Raw genomic sequence first — 16,570 nt, 5'->3', positions numbered from 1 at the left:
GTAGTTGTGGAGACAACTGCACTGGAAAATGTTGAGTTTTAAAGTTCTGTTTAGTGTATCTGCAGATGTAGCCTGGTGAGCAGCTGATTTGTAAAGGCTTACTCAAAGTGGGACAAAAGAGGGGAGGGCTGAGGTTCTCTTTTTTCGGCAACATTCGGCCAATACTGTGATGTTTGTCTTCATTAAATCCACCCTGATCAACAAATATAAAAGAACACAATGTATTTTTGCAGCAATTAATTTGATTTAATCATAGAAGCACAAGGCATTAACATATCTGTATTGTTTTTTTTTATTTTTATCAAATAACATTTATAAAACTATTGTGCAAAACAGTGTCCTTTTTAATCTTCTTCAAAGGCTCTGCACCAGTGGATAGTCATAGTCCTCTTAAATTAGGAAATATAACAAGTATGCATAATTTAAACAGCAAATCATAAGCTTACACACTATATGTACATTTTTACACAGACCTGGATTTTAGTGCCCCTTAATCAGTGATAAAGAACAAGGCAGCTTTTACAATCAGCAAAAAACAAGACCGCACAGAGAAAACTATAAAACAAGCAATGAACTTCTGCTGTTTGGCAGATTCTTTAAAGGAGCTTTCCCAGGCATTTGGCTGTTTTAATGTGTTGATGACCAGTTTGGAAGGGCATTTTAAAATCTAGACAGGATAGGACTGTACAAATGTAACAGTAAAACATGCAGTCTACCAGCAAATCGAAAGCAAACTCACAAAAATACAAAATAAATACAATAAAATTAGTACATTTCAAGTCAATAGTTGACTCTCGAGTCAAAAGATTCACCGAAATAATCATGAAACAATCCGTCTCACAAACGTGAACACAGACTGAGGGAGCTGAATAGCTTTGACCTACAGTATATTTTAAAGTGAAATAAATGTCTTTTGAAATACAGAGAAATCAGAAATGTGTATAGGCTGAATAGATGTAAACACCTTGTGCTGAAATTTTTAACAGTAGTTCATGGCAACTTTGTGCATTACCACACTTTTCGAATATTTTGTTTTTCATTTTATCTTTTTTAACAGTCTGTCATTCTACATATGTTTTACAGTATTTCTACTGCTCAGAGGGATTTAACATTTCTCCGTCTCACACACGTATAGCAGATGGTCCTCTGGAGACTTCCCATGGCTCTTGCTGAGGTGAAGCTTGATGGCATGCTTAGTGGCAAACTTACGGACACAGAGCTGGCAGCGATAAACTCCCCCATTACTACTGCAGTCATCTTGCGACTGTGGAGGAAGAAAGGACTCCAGGGGCACTACTTTCTCAGTGAGAGTCTGAGAGTCCCTGACAGTCTGTTTGGGAGACAGTTTGGCCAGGTCCCTGATTCTGAACCCCAAGTGGGCTTCCAGGTGGCATACGTAAGCTGCTGGGGTTCGAATCTGCGAGGCACAGTCACTGCAGAAGAATATAGGTTGACCGGAATCTAGGTTCTTCAGGAACTTCGTTCTGCCCGTTCTCCGTAGCTGGTACTTCACGTTGGCCAGCCAGTGGCTGATGGTGGTCATGGAGAGACCCGTGAAACGAGATATGTGCATTCTTTCTTGTGGGCTGAGGTCATTAATGATATATTTCCCCTCTGACGTCTGCCTCAAGCTCGAGGCAAACTGGGCCTGCAGAAGAAGGAGGTGCTGTGGGTTCCAGTTGGAGTGACGACCCTTTCGTTTGTGGCCATGCAGGGACACGTCATCATCGTCGTGGGTAGAGCCCACAACTTCAGTTTTATCCGTCACACGTGGGCGTGACGCCGACTTTGTGACATGGTGGGACTGTGTAAGGTTTCTCAGCATGTCTGAGATATCCGACAATGCATTTTCGTGTAGAGGGCTGCTGGATGTGTATGGAGAGACCACTGTTAGCTTTGCAGGAGTAACAAGAGAGATGGGAGAGACTGAGGAGGCCGTGGATGAGGGCGTTAGAGGAGCTGAGTTTACAGAGTCCCCTCGATCGCTTTTCCCTTTTGTAAGGTCCATGGGTTGGTCATCATTTGGCTGGCAAAAGCTATTGTTATTAGCTACACTTTGCTTTTTGGTCTGTGATGGAGGAGCAGCCACAGCGGCCTTCTCAGCCATGCTCTGGCTGAGCCTAGAGAGGAGACTCAAGGGATCTTGGTTTGGCAAAGAGGGCTTGGCTGCTTTCCCCAAGTGAATGTTCATTACTGACTGAAGAGCACTTAGAGGGTTGACAAAGGGCTGCTCTGGAGGAGTGTGACCAGTGATAATGGCAGTGCTGCATCTCAGTGCAGAGGCAAGCGGGGATTTCACTGCTGCTTCTCTCTTGGGTTCGGTTGCTGGAGATGTTCTGTCACCATGGCTTCCCCTGTCGCTATTGGTTGGGGTAACTTCCCTCCATTCCCGAGGCGAGTCTGCCTCCCCTCCCTTGTGGGATTCTCCAGCCTCACTGCTGCAGGGGGAGAATTGGTTCTCCCTCTTTGGAGATAACTGCTTAACTCTTTGTTCTACTTTTGCTACTTTCTCAGTCACTTTTTTCACTAAGTCTTCCATTGCCTGAAAGTTGTTGCTGGGAAAAAGTGATGACTGACTAAGTGGTGGGGAAATGAGGGGCTGGTTCTTGGCAAGGCAGGACGGCACTCCATCGCCTCCATTGAACAAGAACTTCATTTGTGAATTCTTTTCCATGTTTCCTTGCTTAAGGGCACTGGGGAACTGGTAGGCAGCATGGATGCTAGGATAGCCTCCCCAGCTTGGATTGCCACTCTGTGCCTTATTGATGGCTGATGTCACAGTGTTTTCCAGTGATTTCAGAATATCCAATCCCCCTTTAGGGCTTTCCTTCAGGTCCTCTTCGGTAAGGTAGTTATATTTCGAAATGTCGTATTTTTCCTCCCTCTCAGTATCTTCCTCCTTACTAACAGTAACTGCAACTTGCTTTTCATTTCCTATTGCCTCCTGCTTAGTGCATTCCTCCTCAACCTCCTCTTTCTTGATCTCTTTGAGGGGAGGGGAGGTGGCCGGGGGAGTTGTGGTAAGTTGAGTTTGAAGAGGCGGAGGAGAGAAGGTAGAGGGTGCAAGAGGTACAGACTGGACCCTCTGTTCTGTAGGTGTGGTAACTCTCCCGGGATTGGGGGAGGTAGCCTCGGGAAGTATTTTGATTCTCTTTCCCACAGAGCTGGTCACCCTCAGGAAGTGTCCTGTCACCATCATGTGGGTCCTCAGCTCTTGGAGTGTATTATGGGAACTCCCACACTCCATGCACTTGAGGATCTGAAATTTGTTGGATTCAAATTGCCAAGCATAGCTAGCACCATTCTGGTGTCCATAGCGGTTATTTTGGGGAGTGTATGGGCTGGAGGAAGGTTTCTGTGAGGATTCACTAAGTTCTCCTTGTAGGTGTTTAGCTTTAGGGGTTCCTTCTCTAGAGCGCGGTGTAGCACTGAGGTCTAACCCCACAAGTCCCCGCTTCTTTGAAGACATGATTTTGGCTGCCACAGGGGCCATGGGCTCCTTCAAAGGCACTTTCTGGTAGTGTTTGGTCTTGATCATGTGGACACTGAGGTCCTGGAGGGATTCAAAGGAATGGCCACAATACATGCATTTCAAAACTTTCTGGGCATCCTCTTTTCCCTCCATCTCCAACAGGGACCGCTTACGTGGTTTAGACCAGCGCTTTGCGCCACTGCCTGCCTTGTCCTGGTTGTCATCACGGTAGTGGCCTGTATCATTCATGTGAACTGTCAGCTCCACCAGAGTGTCATAAGCAGCGCTACAGCCCTTACAACGGAATTTACTGGCCCCAGTAAAGATTGAGCCAAACAGCTTTGGGTTTTGCCTGTGGAGTTGGACTGTACTAAAGAGACTGGGCTCTGACTGAGCGGGGTGACGGCTCTGTGGAGGATGCTGCTGTAGTGTCTTTGCCACTGCAGTTTGGTGCCAGTCATAGCTACCACTGCTACAGCTACTACTGCTACTGGTGCTGTTACTGCGAGCTGGCTTCTCTGCAGAAGTCGAAGACTGCGCCGGTAGAGGTGTGGAATTAAAATTTAGTGGTGACCACAAGGGGCTGGTGAGAAAGCTGGAGTAGATAGCCTTCATTTGTTCTAACGTGTCCATGCCTATGGGAGGCGTCTTGCTGTCAGCATTTATAGATGCTGTGACAACGCTCCCCTCAACTTTTCTGGAGGGGCTCTCAAAGTCTGAAAGACGGTCACTAGTCTCACTCACATGTGACTCACTGTCCATCTCTTGTCCTGAGAGCTCTGTGGTCTCAGCTGATTCCTGGTCACATGGCTGCTCCTTGGCAGTCTCTACACTTTGCTCCACAAACTCATCTTTCATGGGAAGGTCGTCCTGAGGGGTTGAGGGCAGGTCGTCCGCTTCTGCTTCCTCATCCTCCACATGGTGCTCTGTCAGCTCGTCGGGAGAATAAGCTGCAAGGAGAACCAAGACAAAGAGAGAAGGAAAGAGATGAGTTAAATTGCAGGGAGTGAACACGCTATGTTAGAATAACTGGAGAAAAAGTTTCCCTGCTATGTGTGCCCGAGGACTCCCAGGGATAAATGAGCCATCTGTGTGGGAGCCTTTAAAGCTGAGCTGAGAAATTACAGTCATCCCATTTCACCTCATCAACCGTTGAGGTGTTATTTTCCTCTAGGCGAGCCTGTATTTATATACTACCCCAGCCACACGGAACTTATGCCTCCCCTCTTTTCACTCCTTCTATTGGAGGAAAACAAAAAAGAAATATCTTGGCAAAAACATAATGCACCATTTTATTTATCTCAGGGCGCAACAGCTTGAAATGAAAACTAAATCTGAAATTAATGAAGCCCAATCTCACTGTGGCATTCTCCTCTGGGGTAATAAATGAGTTGGATCAACCTCCATCTGTCAGTTAATATGTCTGACGCCTCTTCATCTGCCTCTTCTCTGATTACACACACATACATACTGACACACACGCACACAGGCAAAGAGCATGTCTTCAAGAATTTCAAGAAAGGGATGTCAAAATTTTGTTGATGAAATGCAGATATGTTGAATAGACACCACACAGTTTCATCTGCACTGAAGTAAGTTCACTAGTTTTTTTTGATACGACAGATAATCAGTACTCCTTGTTCAAACTATACACCTAAAGACCCAAAGAGTGTTAAATATCACATATAAGACATTTTTAAACAGACAAAGAATTCTATAATTAAAATCAAAGGAAGCGGGGATAAAGAGAACGAGGCGAGACTGAGGACGGCTGACACGACGGCGATGCATAAGTGACCTGTCACTTTGCATGGTGGCGTCTACAGCTCACACAGAGACCGATGAGTCTATGTGCGTTGGTGTGTGTGCACTGCATCCCCCATCCCTCCACACACACAACCACTATGTCTGTCGTGATGATGAGCCTACCCACCTAGCACCGACTGGCCCAGCACACGCCCCCTTTTCCGCAGTGTCACCGAGCCCCTGCTCCCTCGCTTCCTGACCACCTCACTCACAAAACCACTCAACTTAAGGAAAAACAAATACTCTCAGAAAATAGTGGATGGCCTGTGGACAGGTCTGAGGCCATTTGGACAATGTTGTAAACCAAGACAAATACTACGGCAACAACCTTTAGGTATAGGCTAAACGGTTTGAGCACTCACGCACAGTCGGGTCTATGTGTGTGGACACAAACAGATACACACACACACACACACACACACACACACACACACACACACGCTGTGACTAAATCCTTCATTCCCCCCCACCTCCCCATGCACTCACATCCAGTCTAAACAAAAATGTCATAGCTGAAATAACTCTCATTTCCAGTGCTAACAGCCAATCTCTAGGCAGCCATGCGGCTGGCGCTGGTCTGATTTGGGCCCTGGGGGCACAGTCAGCAGGCAGCCCAACTGAGAGGCCAGCCTAATGGAGACCTGGCAGGTGCGGCCCACTCTTCGTCCTCCCGGAGATTTGGTTTGTCACTGGGTATCCATTACCTGCCATTCTCCGCTGATAGGCCCCGACAGCCCTGATCAAAAGATGTCGTTGGGCCCCAGTCCGCTTGGCAGTCAGTGGCATGTCGTTTGTAAAAAGGGCCAAGCAGGGTGTAAATAAAATGACATGATCACTTCCCCGGCCCCTCATGTTCTGGACACAATTATGATAATGTGGACGTTGAAGGGGAGGGAGGGGTCTGGGAGGCTGGCGAAGTGGGTGAGGAGGTAAATTGCTCACCCTCAGGAAAACATGCAAGAGAGATATCTCTGTACAACCAGTGCTGAAGTGACTTCCACATCCTTCTTTTCTTTTGCTTTTGGAAGGTCATGTCTGATTCTAATTTAAACGACTAAAACCAGCCAGAATGAGGTAGTTACCACACTTGTGTATCGACTAGCTACATCTCTTGACTGAATCGTCATGTCGCCTTTCTCAGCCTTCAACACAAAAGCATTCCGAGCATTTCTTCGCATTGTCTGGATATTTCAACAAACTGTTGCTTGAATAAATTCTACATCTACATCACGCCATTGCATTTGTAAGCCTTGCCAGGTCCCTGTCTATTTCTTAACCTGGTAGTAAATGTTTTACATTTTGTACTAACAGAGCTCCAGTCCTATGGTTTATTGTTCATTTGTCATTAAGCCTAGAAAGCACTGAAAGGGGGAGTGAAGTCCAAAAGGACCGGCTATAAAAACCTATAGAGTCAAACCATGCTCCCAGGCAATTTAAAATGCAAAACAAAAACCATTATGTCTGAGCACTATCTGTTAATTTAATCCCCAATGACTGATAATCCATCACACAGGGCGACAACCACATCCAATTATTCTCCCTGCCTTGACTGACAACAGAGGTGATTTATCAAGCTAATAAAAGGTGATGGGAGTATAGAGGCTCCCTTAGAATAAATTATGAATATTATGAATACAACAATACTCCTGGATGCAGTCTTAACTAATATCTGAGCATATGGTGTAAGACCAATGTATGAATTTTCCTAGTGTGTGCGTTGGTGTGAGAAGCAGAGAAAAAAAAAAAGGAGATTGTGTGTGTTCATGTAATGATAAACTGAGCTGAAGCCATGTGGGGGAAAGACAAGAATCATTAGGTTCTATGAATGATTCCTTTAGGGAGGGGGAATGGGGTGGAGGGGTTAAGAGGGGTAGGAGGTGCACATTCACACACTCAACATCTCAGTCACAGCTCACACAGAAATAGCAATAACGACTTCACACAAACACACAAACTGCAGAAAATCGAACTCTCGCAAGCCGAAACACACGTTTCACCTAATGTAAAAATACACGACCTCAAATACGCTCTCGCATAATTGCAAACACAACTACTCAGTCGGTTATGACACCCCCCACCCCCCCCTCAACAAACACAAACACACACTTGTACACGCATGTAGATGCAAGCGATGAGGAAAGACAGTGACATCTTGGCATGCAGGAGGCATTCCTGTGGAGTATCATTTTCATAAACATAAGGGCCGCAGACGAGGAGGGAGAGATCATCTGATAGAAATACTGCAGTGCTGCTCTGACGATCAGGAACAACAGAGAGGGCAGGGACAGGGGGGTGATTAAGCAGGAAGGTGCTGTGGCTGCCTCTAAAGCTGAGGCTTTAAGTGTCGCTTTCTGTCTGTCTCTTTCCTTCTGTCCTTTGGGTTTTTTCTCCTCAAGTGCAGTTGAAAACATTGTTTTTGATGCTACGCTTTAAACAGTTTTTGTATGCATAAGGAAAACATGTTCCTGAAAACCAAAAACTATGTAATTTTACATTTGCAAAAAGGAGAAACACTCAGTAGCCTGCATAATTACGTATTTATTAGCAAATGTAAATTTGCGGAACGCACAAATAGGTTTCCATCGAACTACAAATTCTTCTAGACCCCTTTCTTAAGTTACCCCCTTGATGACCAAAGGGAGTGTCTGTGGTCTGGTTTTCACAGCTGGGGAAACAGTCTGGGAGCCGGATCACACCCAACACAAGCAGGGTAAACAGGATGTGTCATTAAAATCTCTACCTGTGTCTGACCCTTATACTCAAATGACTGCCTCGTCAAGAACACAACCTTGCTAGAGGCATCGTAGGAAAGTCCTTTACGCGGTCATCATGAGCACAATATTTTATTTGTCGGGTTTTTCCGCACTAAAACAGGACACCGCCTGTATAACAGATGGCTGTAAATTGCAGAACAAAAGCACCGCATCTTCATTTCTTTTCCTAAAATTATTGTGCAAAACTACTGCTATTAGTAACAATCTGTAAAATGTTTTTAGCTACGCCACAAACTAATGTATTGCAGAGTGTAAATCCAGCGTGTACATTATATAGAATTACTTAGACAGAAAAGAGAAGTAAGACATATAATCTTTACATTCTTGGGACAATAAAATGGAAATTAATACTGCCGAAGGAGCATTGTCTGTGTGGGTTTTATGGTTAGATCACCTTCAGTGCACAAAGACACAACCGGGATCCAGGGAGGGAGCAGGAAGCACGAGTGGTCTCTAATAGTTTACTGTAAAAGAAAAGTTCTGCAGTGGTAATCAAAAGGCTACAACAAAAGGCTAAAAGTAGCTTCCAGCACAAGAAAGTGAAGCTCTGCAAGGAGAGGGTTAATCTGTATGAAAACATGGCGTGTGTGTCTCGACATGTGTACAATATTTTAGCTGGAACTTGACATCCTTAAACCAACACGAGCCCTCAGCGGGGGGCTCTTACCAACAGGAAAAACCTCCAGCACATTAAAGAACAGGAAGTAACCTTCAAAAAACCCCTACAAACCACTGCTTCTTACTCAAGTTTTGCAGCGATCTAAACCTCTCTAATAGATTAGAATAATTTAGCCTAAAACAGCCCCATTCTGTCAAAATAGCAGCAGATCAGGAACATACCTAAAATGCCTTTCTTTTGTACACATTTGTCAAAGTAACACACTCAATCAAACTTAGTTCTCTTACTCTTTTCCCTTTGATCCTCACAAGCTGGCTGAAAGTCCCATGAGAAAAAAATGAAACAGGTGATGTGTGATTATTTTAAAAATTAACAAGCTCTGACATAAGTCGCTTTTTCAGATATGACCGCAGAAGACTGTCTTGTGCTGCTCTCTTTTTGTAGGTTTTTAATACATTGCTTTGCTGCCTCATTGTGCTTATACAAGCTATCGTGTTACAGACAATCGTGGATGTCTTTGTCATTTTTTATTTGTGTGTGTTCTCTACCCCCTGATGGCATTGTGAATACATTGTGTCCGCCGATTGTAGTGGAGGATGTGTGATATGGGAGATGGGAAAAACAGAGAGATCATTCTGGCCCCAGGCAAAGCTTAGGGCTGAACCTTGTCAATGCACATGGTAAGAGGAGGGAGAGAGAAAGTGAATAGAGTCAACCCTCAGCTGCTTGTTGTGTTATAACTGGACTTCAAAGCTGCCAGCTGCAAATACAGACCTACAAGACCCGAAACTTCATCTAGTTTATCTAGAATAAGACAAACCACAAGCACACAAAGTCCTCCTGTTTCTTACTATAACCTCCATCTAATATTGAACACTATAAGTTAACCGAAGCCATAAAGTCCTATTTCAGAGCAATAGGTGATAAAATTTTACAGAAGAAAAAAAAAATACACACAAACTACTTCCACAGGCACGGAAATAAAAGGCAGTAATAAGGACTGAGGCTCCAGAGGAAGGTGATGTTCCAGTCTGATGTGCACATCAAGCCTGTCTCGTCTGATGATACGTAGTCAGTCAAACTTCCTTCAACTATTCCACATCTTCCCTCATTCTTTCCATCATTTTTTATATACGCCTTACTTGAGCAGCTCTCAAGCAAAGTTTCGTGAAGCAGAACTGCTGCTCAGTCCTACATTCCTTGAACTGTTTAGGCCTCATATAACAATGTTGTTAAAAAGTCACTGGGCTGTGTGAATGGGGCAAAACAGAAAGACAGCAGCCTGAAAGCCGGACTAAAGCTAAACTAAGGATATGAAGCCAGCTTCAAATACTGGGACTATTTTAGTTTAGACTTTCTGACATTCTAGTTTGCGCAATCTGAAATACTTTCTAGTGGGGGCATGCATATGTGCACCTGAACCTGTAGCAAACATAAACACAATTATCTGTAAATGTAATTCCATGCACCAGGACTCGTGCCTATAAGTCATTCATGTCGTTGCATTGCAAGACAGCATGCAGTAAAACCGCATTAGTACAGTAGATCAAAGCCGTAACAGTTTGCAATGGCTAGCTTAGTTAATCATTTTGATGTTCATATTTATTTTCAGCTCCTAGTGTTTTCATAACTGGATTAAACTGGACTGGTCCAATCTGCCCTCATTTTCTGTGCTAAGTGAAGTAAGTTGTCACTCTCAAAGTGATATCGTGGCGGTGCCACAGCAAGGGAGACAAGTATGTAGGGTTTTTTTTCTCATTACAAGTAGCTTGAGTAAAATATTTACACGACTGGACAGAAAAAAAACTGACTGACTGAGATCCAGTTATTTTAGTCAAAATGAAGACCCAAAGAGTGCGAGCCTAAACCAAAGGACAGCCTCTGGGGTTGCCTTTTTTTTGTTTTTGATGTTAAAAGTCGAAACTTTGGGTCAGAGCACAAGGTGAAGGGTAAAAAATCAGGACTGGGGAGTGGGATGACCGAACCCCTCTCAAAACACACAGCTGCTGCCGTGATCGCCTAGCAACGAGGAGGTGATGGACGCAGCCCGAAGATGGATGGCCACCATAAATCACAGGAGTGTGTAGGAGGAGGAGGTAGGACACAGAGAGAAGGCAACATGAAGAGGACAAAAACAAAAATGTGTTTTCCAGTTTTCTGCCGCAGCAGCACCAGCAGAGCTGGCTCCACTTTTCACGATTGTTGGGGAATGATGTGGGTCTGGGGACTCTTCTGGGCAAAACTAAATGGAAATTTCTGGGTAATCATTACACTGGGTTATAAAGGATCCAATGGATTGCTGTATAAGGCATAATTGCAATAAACTCTATAGCGGCTTCTACCTGCCCTTTTACGTCTGGAGAGTTTTTTGCGATTCAACTAACTTTTTTAAAGATGATAAAAATGACAGACTATACCTTTCATAAAGCAACCCTTCAGGCAAGGCAATCTGGGTAGTGTAGTTGCGGGATAAACATCCCTGGGCTATCTGATTATGGCTTACTGCAGCGGCACTGGTGTCTAGTAACACTCAGAGAGAGCGCTCAGCCATCCATCACGCAGTGAGTGTCTGTCTAAGGCTTTCCACCCTGCTTCTTCTCGTCCTGGCTCTCCAGTTACAGCCATACACGGCCGGCCTAAATAATATTCTTCATGATAAATGGCACTATAAGCCTGGTATCCATCATTAATCTGATTTTTAAAGAAGCATCCATCTTGGAGAGAGCCTGTTAGGGCCACGGGAGAGCAGAGCAGCTCGGGTTCATTTAAAGGCCAGGCTGCTGCATGAGTGATACCTGTCAGCCCTGTTCATCAGGGAGCAGCACACACACTCACGCAGCATTAAACACTGGCGCCATATGGCCACATCTGCGCACAGACACACACACCTCTACAATGCCTCCAAGCGTCCTCGTTGTGCATATATTATGAGTAAACAACGCTAACACACTTGTCGGACTTGTATACTCACAAAGCATATTTCTCCCCTTCATTCGACATCCAGAGATGTGTCATGGAAGAACATTCTGTCACTCATCAAAACACAACTCGGTGTAACTCAATCCTCTCTGTCATCTCGAAAAAATCTCCCCTCCCAAACGCTTCTCCTTAAGGGTTTCAGGAAATCTCACTCGCCCCTGGAAAAACTCTCCCAAACTCATACACAAACAACTGTTTTTTGTGTGAAACTCTGCTGACTTTACACCTCATACTACGTCTCTTTGTTTCTCTCAGTGCAATCTCTGTCTTGTTTTCCCCTCTTTCACTCTCTCTTTCTCTCTGCCCCCTATCCACCTCCCTTCTCTGTGTGTCTGGTAAAGCCCGTTTGATAAATGACACACGTCAGCGTGTCAGAAGCGAAGGGTGGGTCAGTGATAAATGACTCTGTTGAAAAGGAAATCGGCTCTCTGGCATGGCTTGGCTATTCTCCTCCTGGATTGGGTTTCAGGACCCCTGAAGACCGGAGCAGCTCAGTTTCCCTGAAAACAGCACACATCCCACCAGGCTCTAACACTCTCTAACGCTCTCTACCTCTGGGAGGGGTGGGAGGGTGGTGGGTTTGGAAGGATCCAGCCTGTCCCAATTGTCGCCACAGTGCAGCTGCATCTATCACAACAGCAGTGGGACTATTTTTACAAAGCCTCCGACTCGGTGCCCAGACAGCAGTCTCAGCTGAAAACCTCGGCTGAAAGCACACTGAAAGCTGAAAGGGAAGAGTGTATGGCTAACGGTTTTCTATTTGTGACACTACTACAGCACTTACACTCTTCTTTTGCTCTCAGAGCCCAACCCAATGGGTTGACGTCTGCCAAGTGCGTGTTAAAAAGGAGAGAAGGCCCATTTCAGCGCCCTCGCTCTTCTTCTCGTCATCCCGCCCCCCCCTACCCCTCCACCACCCACCCCCATCACCACCACCAGCTCCTCCTCCCCTTCCTCCCCCTTCTGCCCTCGTTCTCTTCTCTTACACTATCTCTTTCAGTCACTTGCTGGCAGGGTGGCACTGTTATCATTACACAGGCAGGATTTATGGAGTCAAGGCCTATGGCAAAAACAAAAAGGCGTCTGTCAATACCTGTGGGAAACATTCTGTCAGCCTTCCTCCTCCTCCTTTCCCTGGTGCTCACAGCCTCATTAGGTATGCACTTATCAGACACATAGATCACAGACGTGACTCAACCTCACCGGAATCCAGCCACAGGACTTTCATTAGCAACGGGCCCAGCAAGGCCAAAACACTTGCCTTGCTCACACCTGCAGACAACAGCAGCTGAGGAGACGTATTGTTGTTGTTGAACCTCGCTAGCGCTGTCACTGCGTTTGTCGGTTGGACAATTAAGTCCAAACTTGCGGTCCCCTGCTGCTTCCAAAAGGGCGTGCTTTTCACACATAAACAACAGGAAGGCAGACAGATATAAAAGCGTACTTAATTTCACTTGGTGCTTTTACAACCCATTCAGAACATATGGGTGTGCGTCTGCAATGTGTGCTGTAAACGCTTGTATCTTTACTGGTGTCAACACTCTGTGTTTGTTGTTTCTTAGCTGGCACACATGCAACTGATTTGCTAAGAAAGAGGTGGGAAGAGAAGAAAAAGTGGAGACTTCTTAGGCCTGAAGGGTTCAGAGAATTACAACCTGACCGCAGCAGGTGGTTTGTAATTATCATTCCCGTCCATAGTATCAGTAAGTCAAACCACGTACACATTCAAACCCAACAAATTCAAAGGTAGATGCCCACTTATTTAAGTGTATACTCACTCACCCGCTCGTAGACAAACATAAGTGATGGCTGCCAGTTTGGCAGCTGTACTCCTGACCCTGCAGAAAGAAGAAACTGTTGCTGTGGAGTCCTGTCCAAATCAGACCGACTTCCCCACCCTTCTCCATCTACATCACACCCTCTCTCAGACTAACTCTTACACAAACGAGCAAAGCACAGCGTTTTGAGAATGAAAAGGGCAGGATGGATTTCGCTGTGGTGGTGTGACAATGCACTGACACGAGCTGCAAACAGCTGCGTCTTCGCCCTCATGTTGTAAAGCCTATGTCGACTTCCTGTTAAGTCGACGGAGTATTTCAACTTTCTGAAGCCATTTCAACAGCTTCGGGACCCCGAGCTGGTGGCAAATTCACGAAGGGCTCTACATTTCCACAGCCGGGAAAGTCTCGCTCTCTCATGTTTGCTCGCCTGTTTATGTGGCCAGCTGCCCTTGGCTGTTAAGAGCACTCAGACCTGACCCAGGTACGCAGGCCCATTTGTCACCTGCAGCAGAAAATTGAGTTACAGCACAACCAAAGGCGAGCGGCTCTGTGTAATATCAAGTTGATTACATCAAAGTGGTGGCAAACCTCATTGGGCTGGGCACCCCGAGCTTGTCATCTCCAATCACAGGGCCTGTCAGGACTCCATCAGCCTCACGGCTAATTGGACCAACGCTAATGAAGCAGGCAAAACAAGTTTTCTACTGTGGAGAGAGAAACCCTCTCAGACAGGAAAGAAAGAGAGGGAGAAGCCGAGAGTGTGTTTGAGAGACAATGAGAGAGAGCAAAGCAGGGTGGTGTGTGCGTGTATATGTGTGTGTGAGGTGGAGTGGGGGGGTAGATTTTTCATGCAAGTCTCAAGGTTGCAGTGGGCTGACTCTCCCCCTAAGTCCCTAATCAAGGCCCATCATCTGTCATCCTTTTCTTTGCTCTCTCTATCACCATGCTCTGTGCTGCAATCAATTCATCATCACCCTTTGTGTGCCACTGAACAGTTGACAACTTTATAACTTGCAGCTGCACGGGTTGACTGACAGGGGTGGAAGGGGAGCATGAAAAAATGAAGAAATGAATAGATGAATGAATGAACAAAGAAGCCTGGTTTCAGGGAGAAAAAGTTGTTTTCTAAAAACACAAAACGATCTATATTACAGCCTTTTATTCCCTTTCGTCAACAGAGAAACAGCAGTGTAGCAGGGAAGAGAGAGGAGAGGAGAGGAGGAGATGAAAAAAGAAAAACATCCTTCTCACTGATCTGAAATCAGAAAGCTTTCAGTCATTCTTTATGTGCTCCCCGCGGCCACTCAGAGCCAGTGAGCATGTACATTAGGCTGGGGCATTTTGATGAAATAAAAGCCCAGGCCAGCTTATGGCTAAACAGAATGGGAGCACTCACTCAGCTTGTCTCTGATTGACCATTAAAGCCATTGATGAATGGGCCTGTCAGGGGAGAGACAATTAAATCAAACATGAAACAAAGCCGTTGTGACGGCCCGGTCTGACAGAGCAAACCCATTCCTCCCCTCCATTACATAGCACACGGCTCCTTTTACAACCCCTAACCCACTCCTCCCGCCTCCTTCACCCACTGTATGTGTGTAACTGTGTCTGCCTATGTGTGTTCAAAGTGAAGAAGTGAGCATGTGCACATGGAAGTGTGATGTTCTCTGCTGGAAGTATGTGTCTGCTTGTGTGTGTGTGATGTCTCACTGTGAAACCACTTTGTCCCCCCCTTCCTTCACTTTTTCGTGAGTCACTTGACCATCACGGTAATAGAAACTGTGTGTGTGTGTGTGTGTGTGTGTGTGTGTGTGTGTGTGTGTGTGTGTGTGTGTGTGAGAGAGAGAGAGAGAGAGAGAGAGAGAGAGAGAGAGAGAGAGAGAGAGAGAGAGAGAGAGAGAGAGAGAGAGAGAGAGAGAGAGAGTGAGAGCCAGTGTAAAAAAGTACACAGGGCCTTTCAAAGTGGTTTAAACGTGACGTCAGGGGCCTGCAGCACATGGTGGGAAGTGATTTTCTGATGCAAATCGGGAAGGATCAGATCAAAGCCGCATGACAGCCAATCAATCAACCGTCAAATCAGACATGGCAACTGTCGATTATGGCTCCTTCCAGCCCACGAAACCCCATTGTGTGCTCTCAAATTGTTTATCTTATCCCAAGAAAAGAAATACCTCAGAGGTAGAGTTTTTTTTCGCTTGTGCAAATAAGTTAAGCGCTGTGATCAAATGCGCACAAAGCCCTTACGCTCTTATGGCACGCCTCGGGCACTCGTTAAGAAAACGCCGCTTATTTCCAGAGGTTTTACGCTTAAAGATCCAGTTTATATTACATCTCGATGCGGTAAACTATCATGGATTCAAGTTTGGAAAAATAGGAAGCGAAAGTTTACAGCAGCCGACTCATCCGACCGGGGCACACCAGCCACTCTAAGCGAGAGCGAAAACGCAGAATGTTGTATATAAACTATACATCAGCTTTATATTGGTAATAGTTTCTATTAGGTCTCACAAGAGTAGCCAAGAGTGACAAAGCGCATCGTTGGAGAGAGGGGAAAAAACCCCGAAGTGAAAACGGAAATGCGGTGACTGGAAAGTGAGCTTTACAAAACAAATGAACCGCAGCTTTGCCACCGTGAGCCTTATTTTACGCATATAGTATTTGGCTCCACATACCTGCTGCGCGCTTCGGCGCTTCTTGTTTCCTCCGTGGCATTGTGTTTTTTAATCTGTGGGGATTTCCGTGAGAAGTCTTCTTTTTATTTCATATAGCTGCCCCCTCGCCGTATCCGGGAAGATCCACCTCTACTCAAAAAAGATTCACGCCTTCGTGTAGTAGACTGCACAACATCGGGGAGTCCGATGAAAAGAAAAACTAAAAACCATCGTCACTGGAATAAGGGCATGCACTGAGAAGTCAGCGGGAAAATACATAAACAAGGTGAGGGAGCATATTTTTGTTTTGGTGTGATCGCGTTAAGAATGTCAGCGGTGATAGCCAGCGTCCACCTCGGCTGCCTGGTCTGGCAACAGGCAAAGTTGAGGGATAAGAGAGATGATCGCGTCACTCACAGCAGGAGAATGGGCAAACCCACCGCTCCGTTAACTCTTTACTTCTCAGAGAGGGGCGGACACCACACACG

General features: G+C 45.6%; 1 protein-coding gene across 1 annotated transcript; it reads right to left on the bottom strand.

The window, feature by feature from the left end:
* Positions 1-224: 224 nt before the first annotated feature.
* Positions 225-16,511, bottom strand: tshz3a (teashirt zinc finger homeobox 3a). The gene is made up of 2 exons (XM_026176576.2): positions 16,104-16,511; positions 225-4,422 (listed from the first exon to the last, which is right to left on the bottom strand). The coding sequence occupies exons 1-2, from the start codon at positions 16,141-16,143 to the stop codon at positions 1,106-1,108; spliced, it is 3,357 nt and encodes a 1,118-aa protein (XP_026032361.1). The 5' UTR covers positions 16,144-16,511; the 3' UTR covers positions 225-1,105.
* Positions 16,512-16,570: the final 59 nt, after the last annotated feature.

The sequence above is a fragment of the Astatotilapia calliptera genome, chromosome 7, assembly GCF_964374335.1.
Source record: "Astatotilapia calliptera chromosome 7, fAstCal68.1, whole genome shotgun sequence".
NCBI lineage: Eukaryota > Metazoa > Chordata > Actinopteri > Cichliformes > Cichlidae > Astatotilapia > Astatotilapia calliptera.
The sequence above is the reverse complement of the archived record's forward strand: the minus strand, read 5'-3'. Positions and strand labels throughout refer to the sequence as shown.

Excerpts from the sequence above, each read along its gene's own strand:
- tshz3a (XM_026176576.2), bottom strand. The coding sequence starts at position 16,143 with ATGCCACGGAGGAAACAAGAAGCGCCGAAGCGCGCAGCAG. Across the intron at positions 4,423-16,103 it reads AGCGCCGAAGCGCGCAGCAG|CTTATTCTCCCGACGAGCTG; the intron begins GTATGTGGAGCC and ends TTCTCCTTGCAG.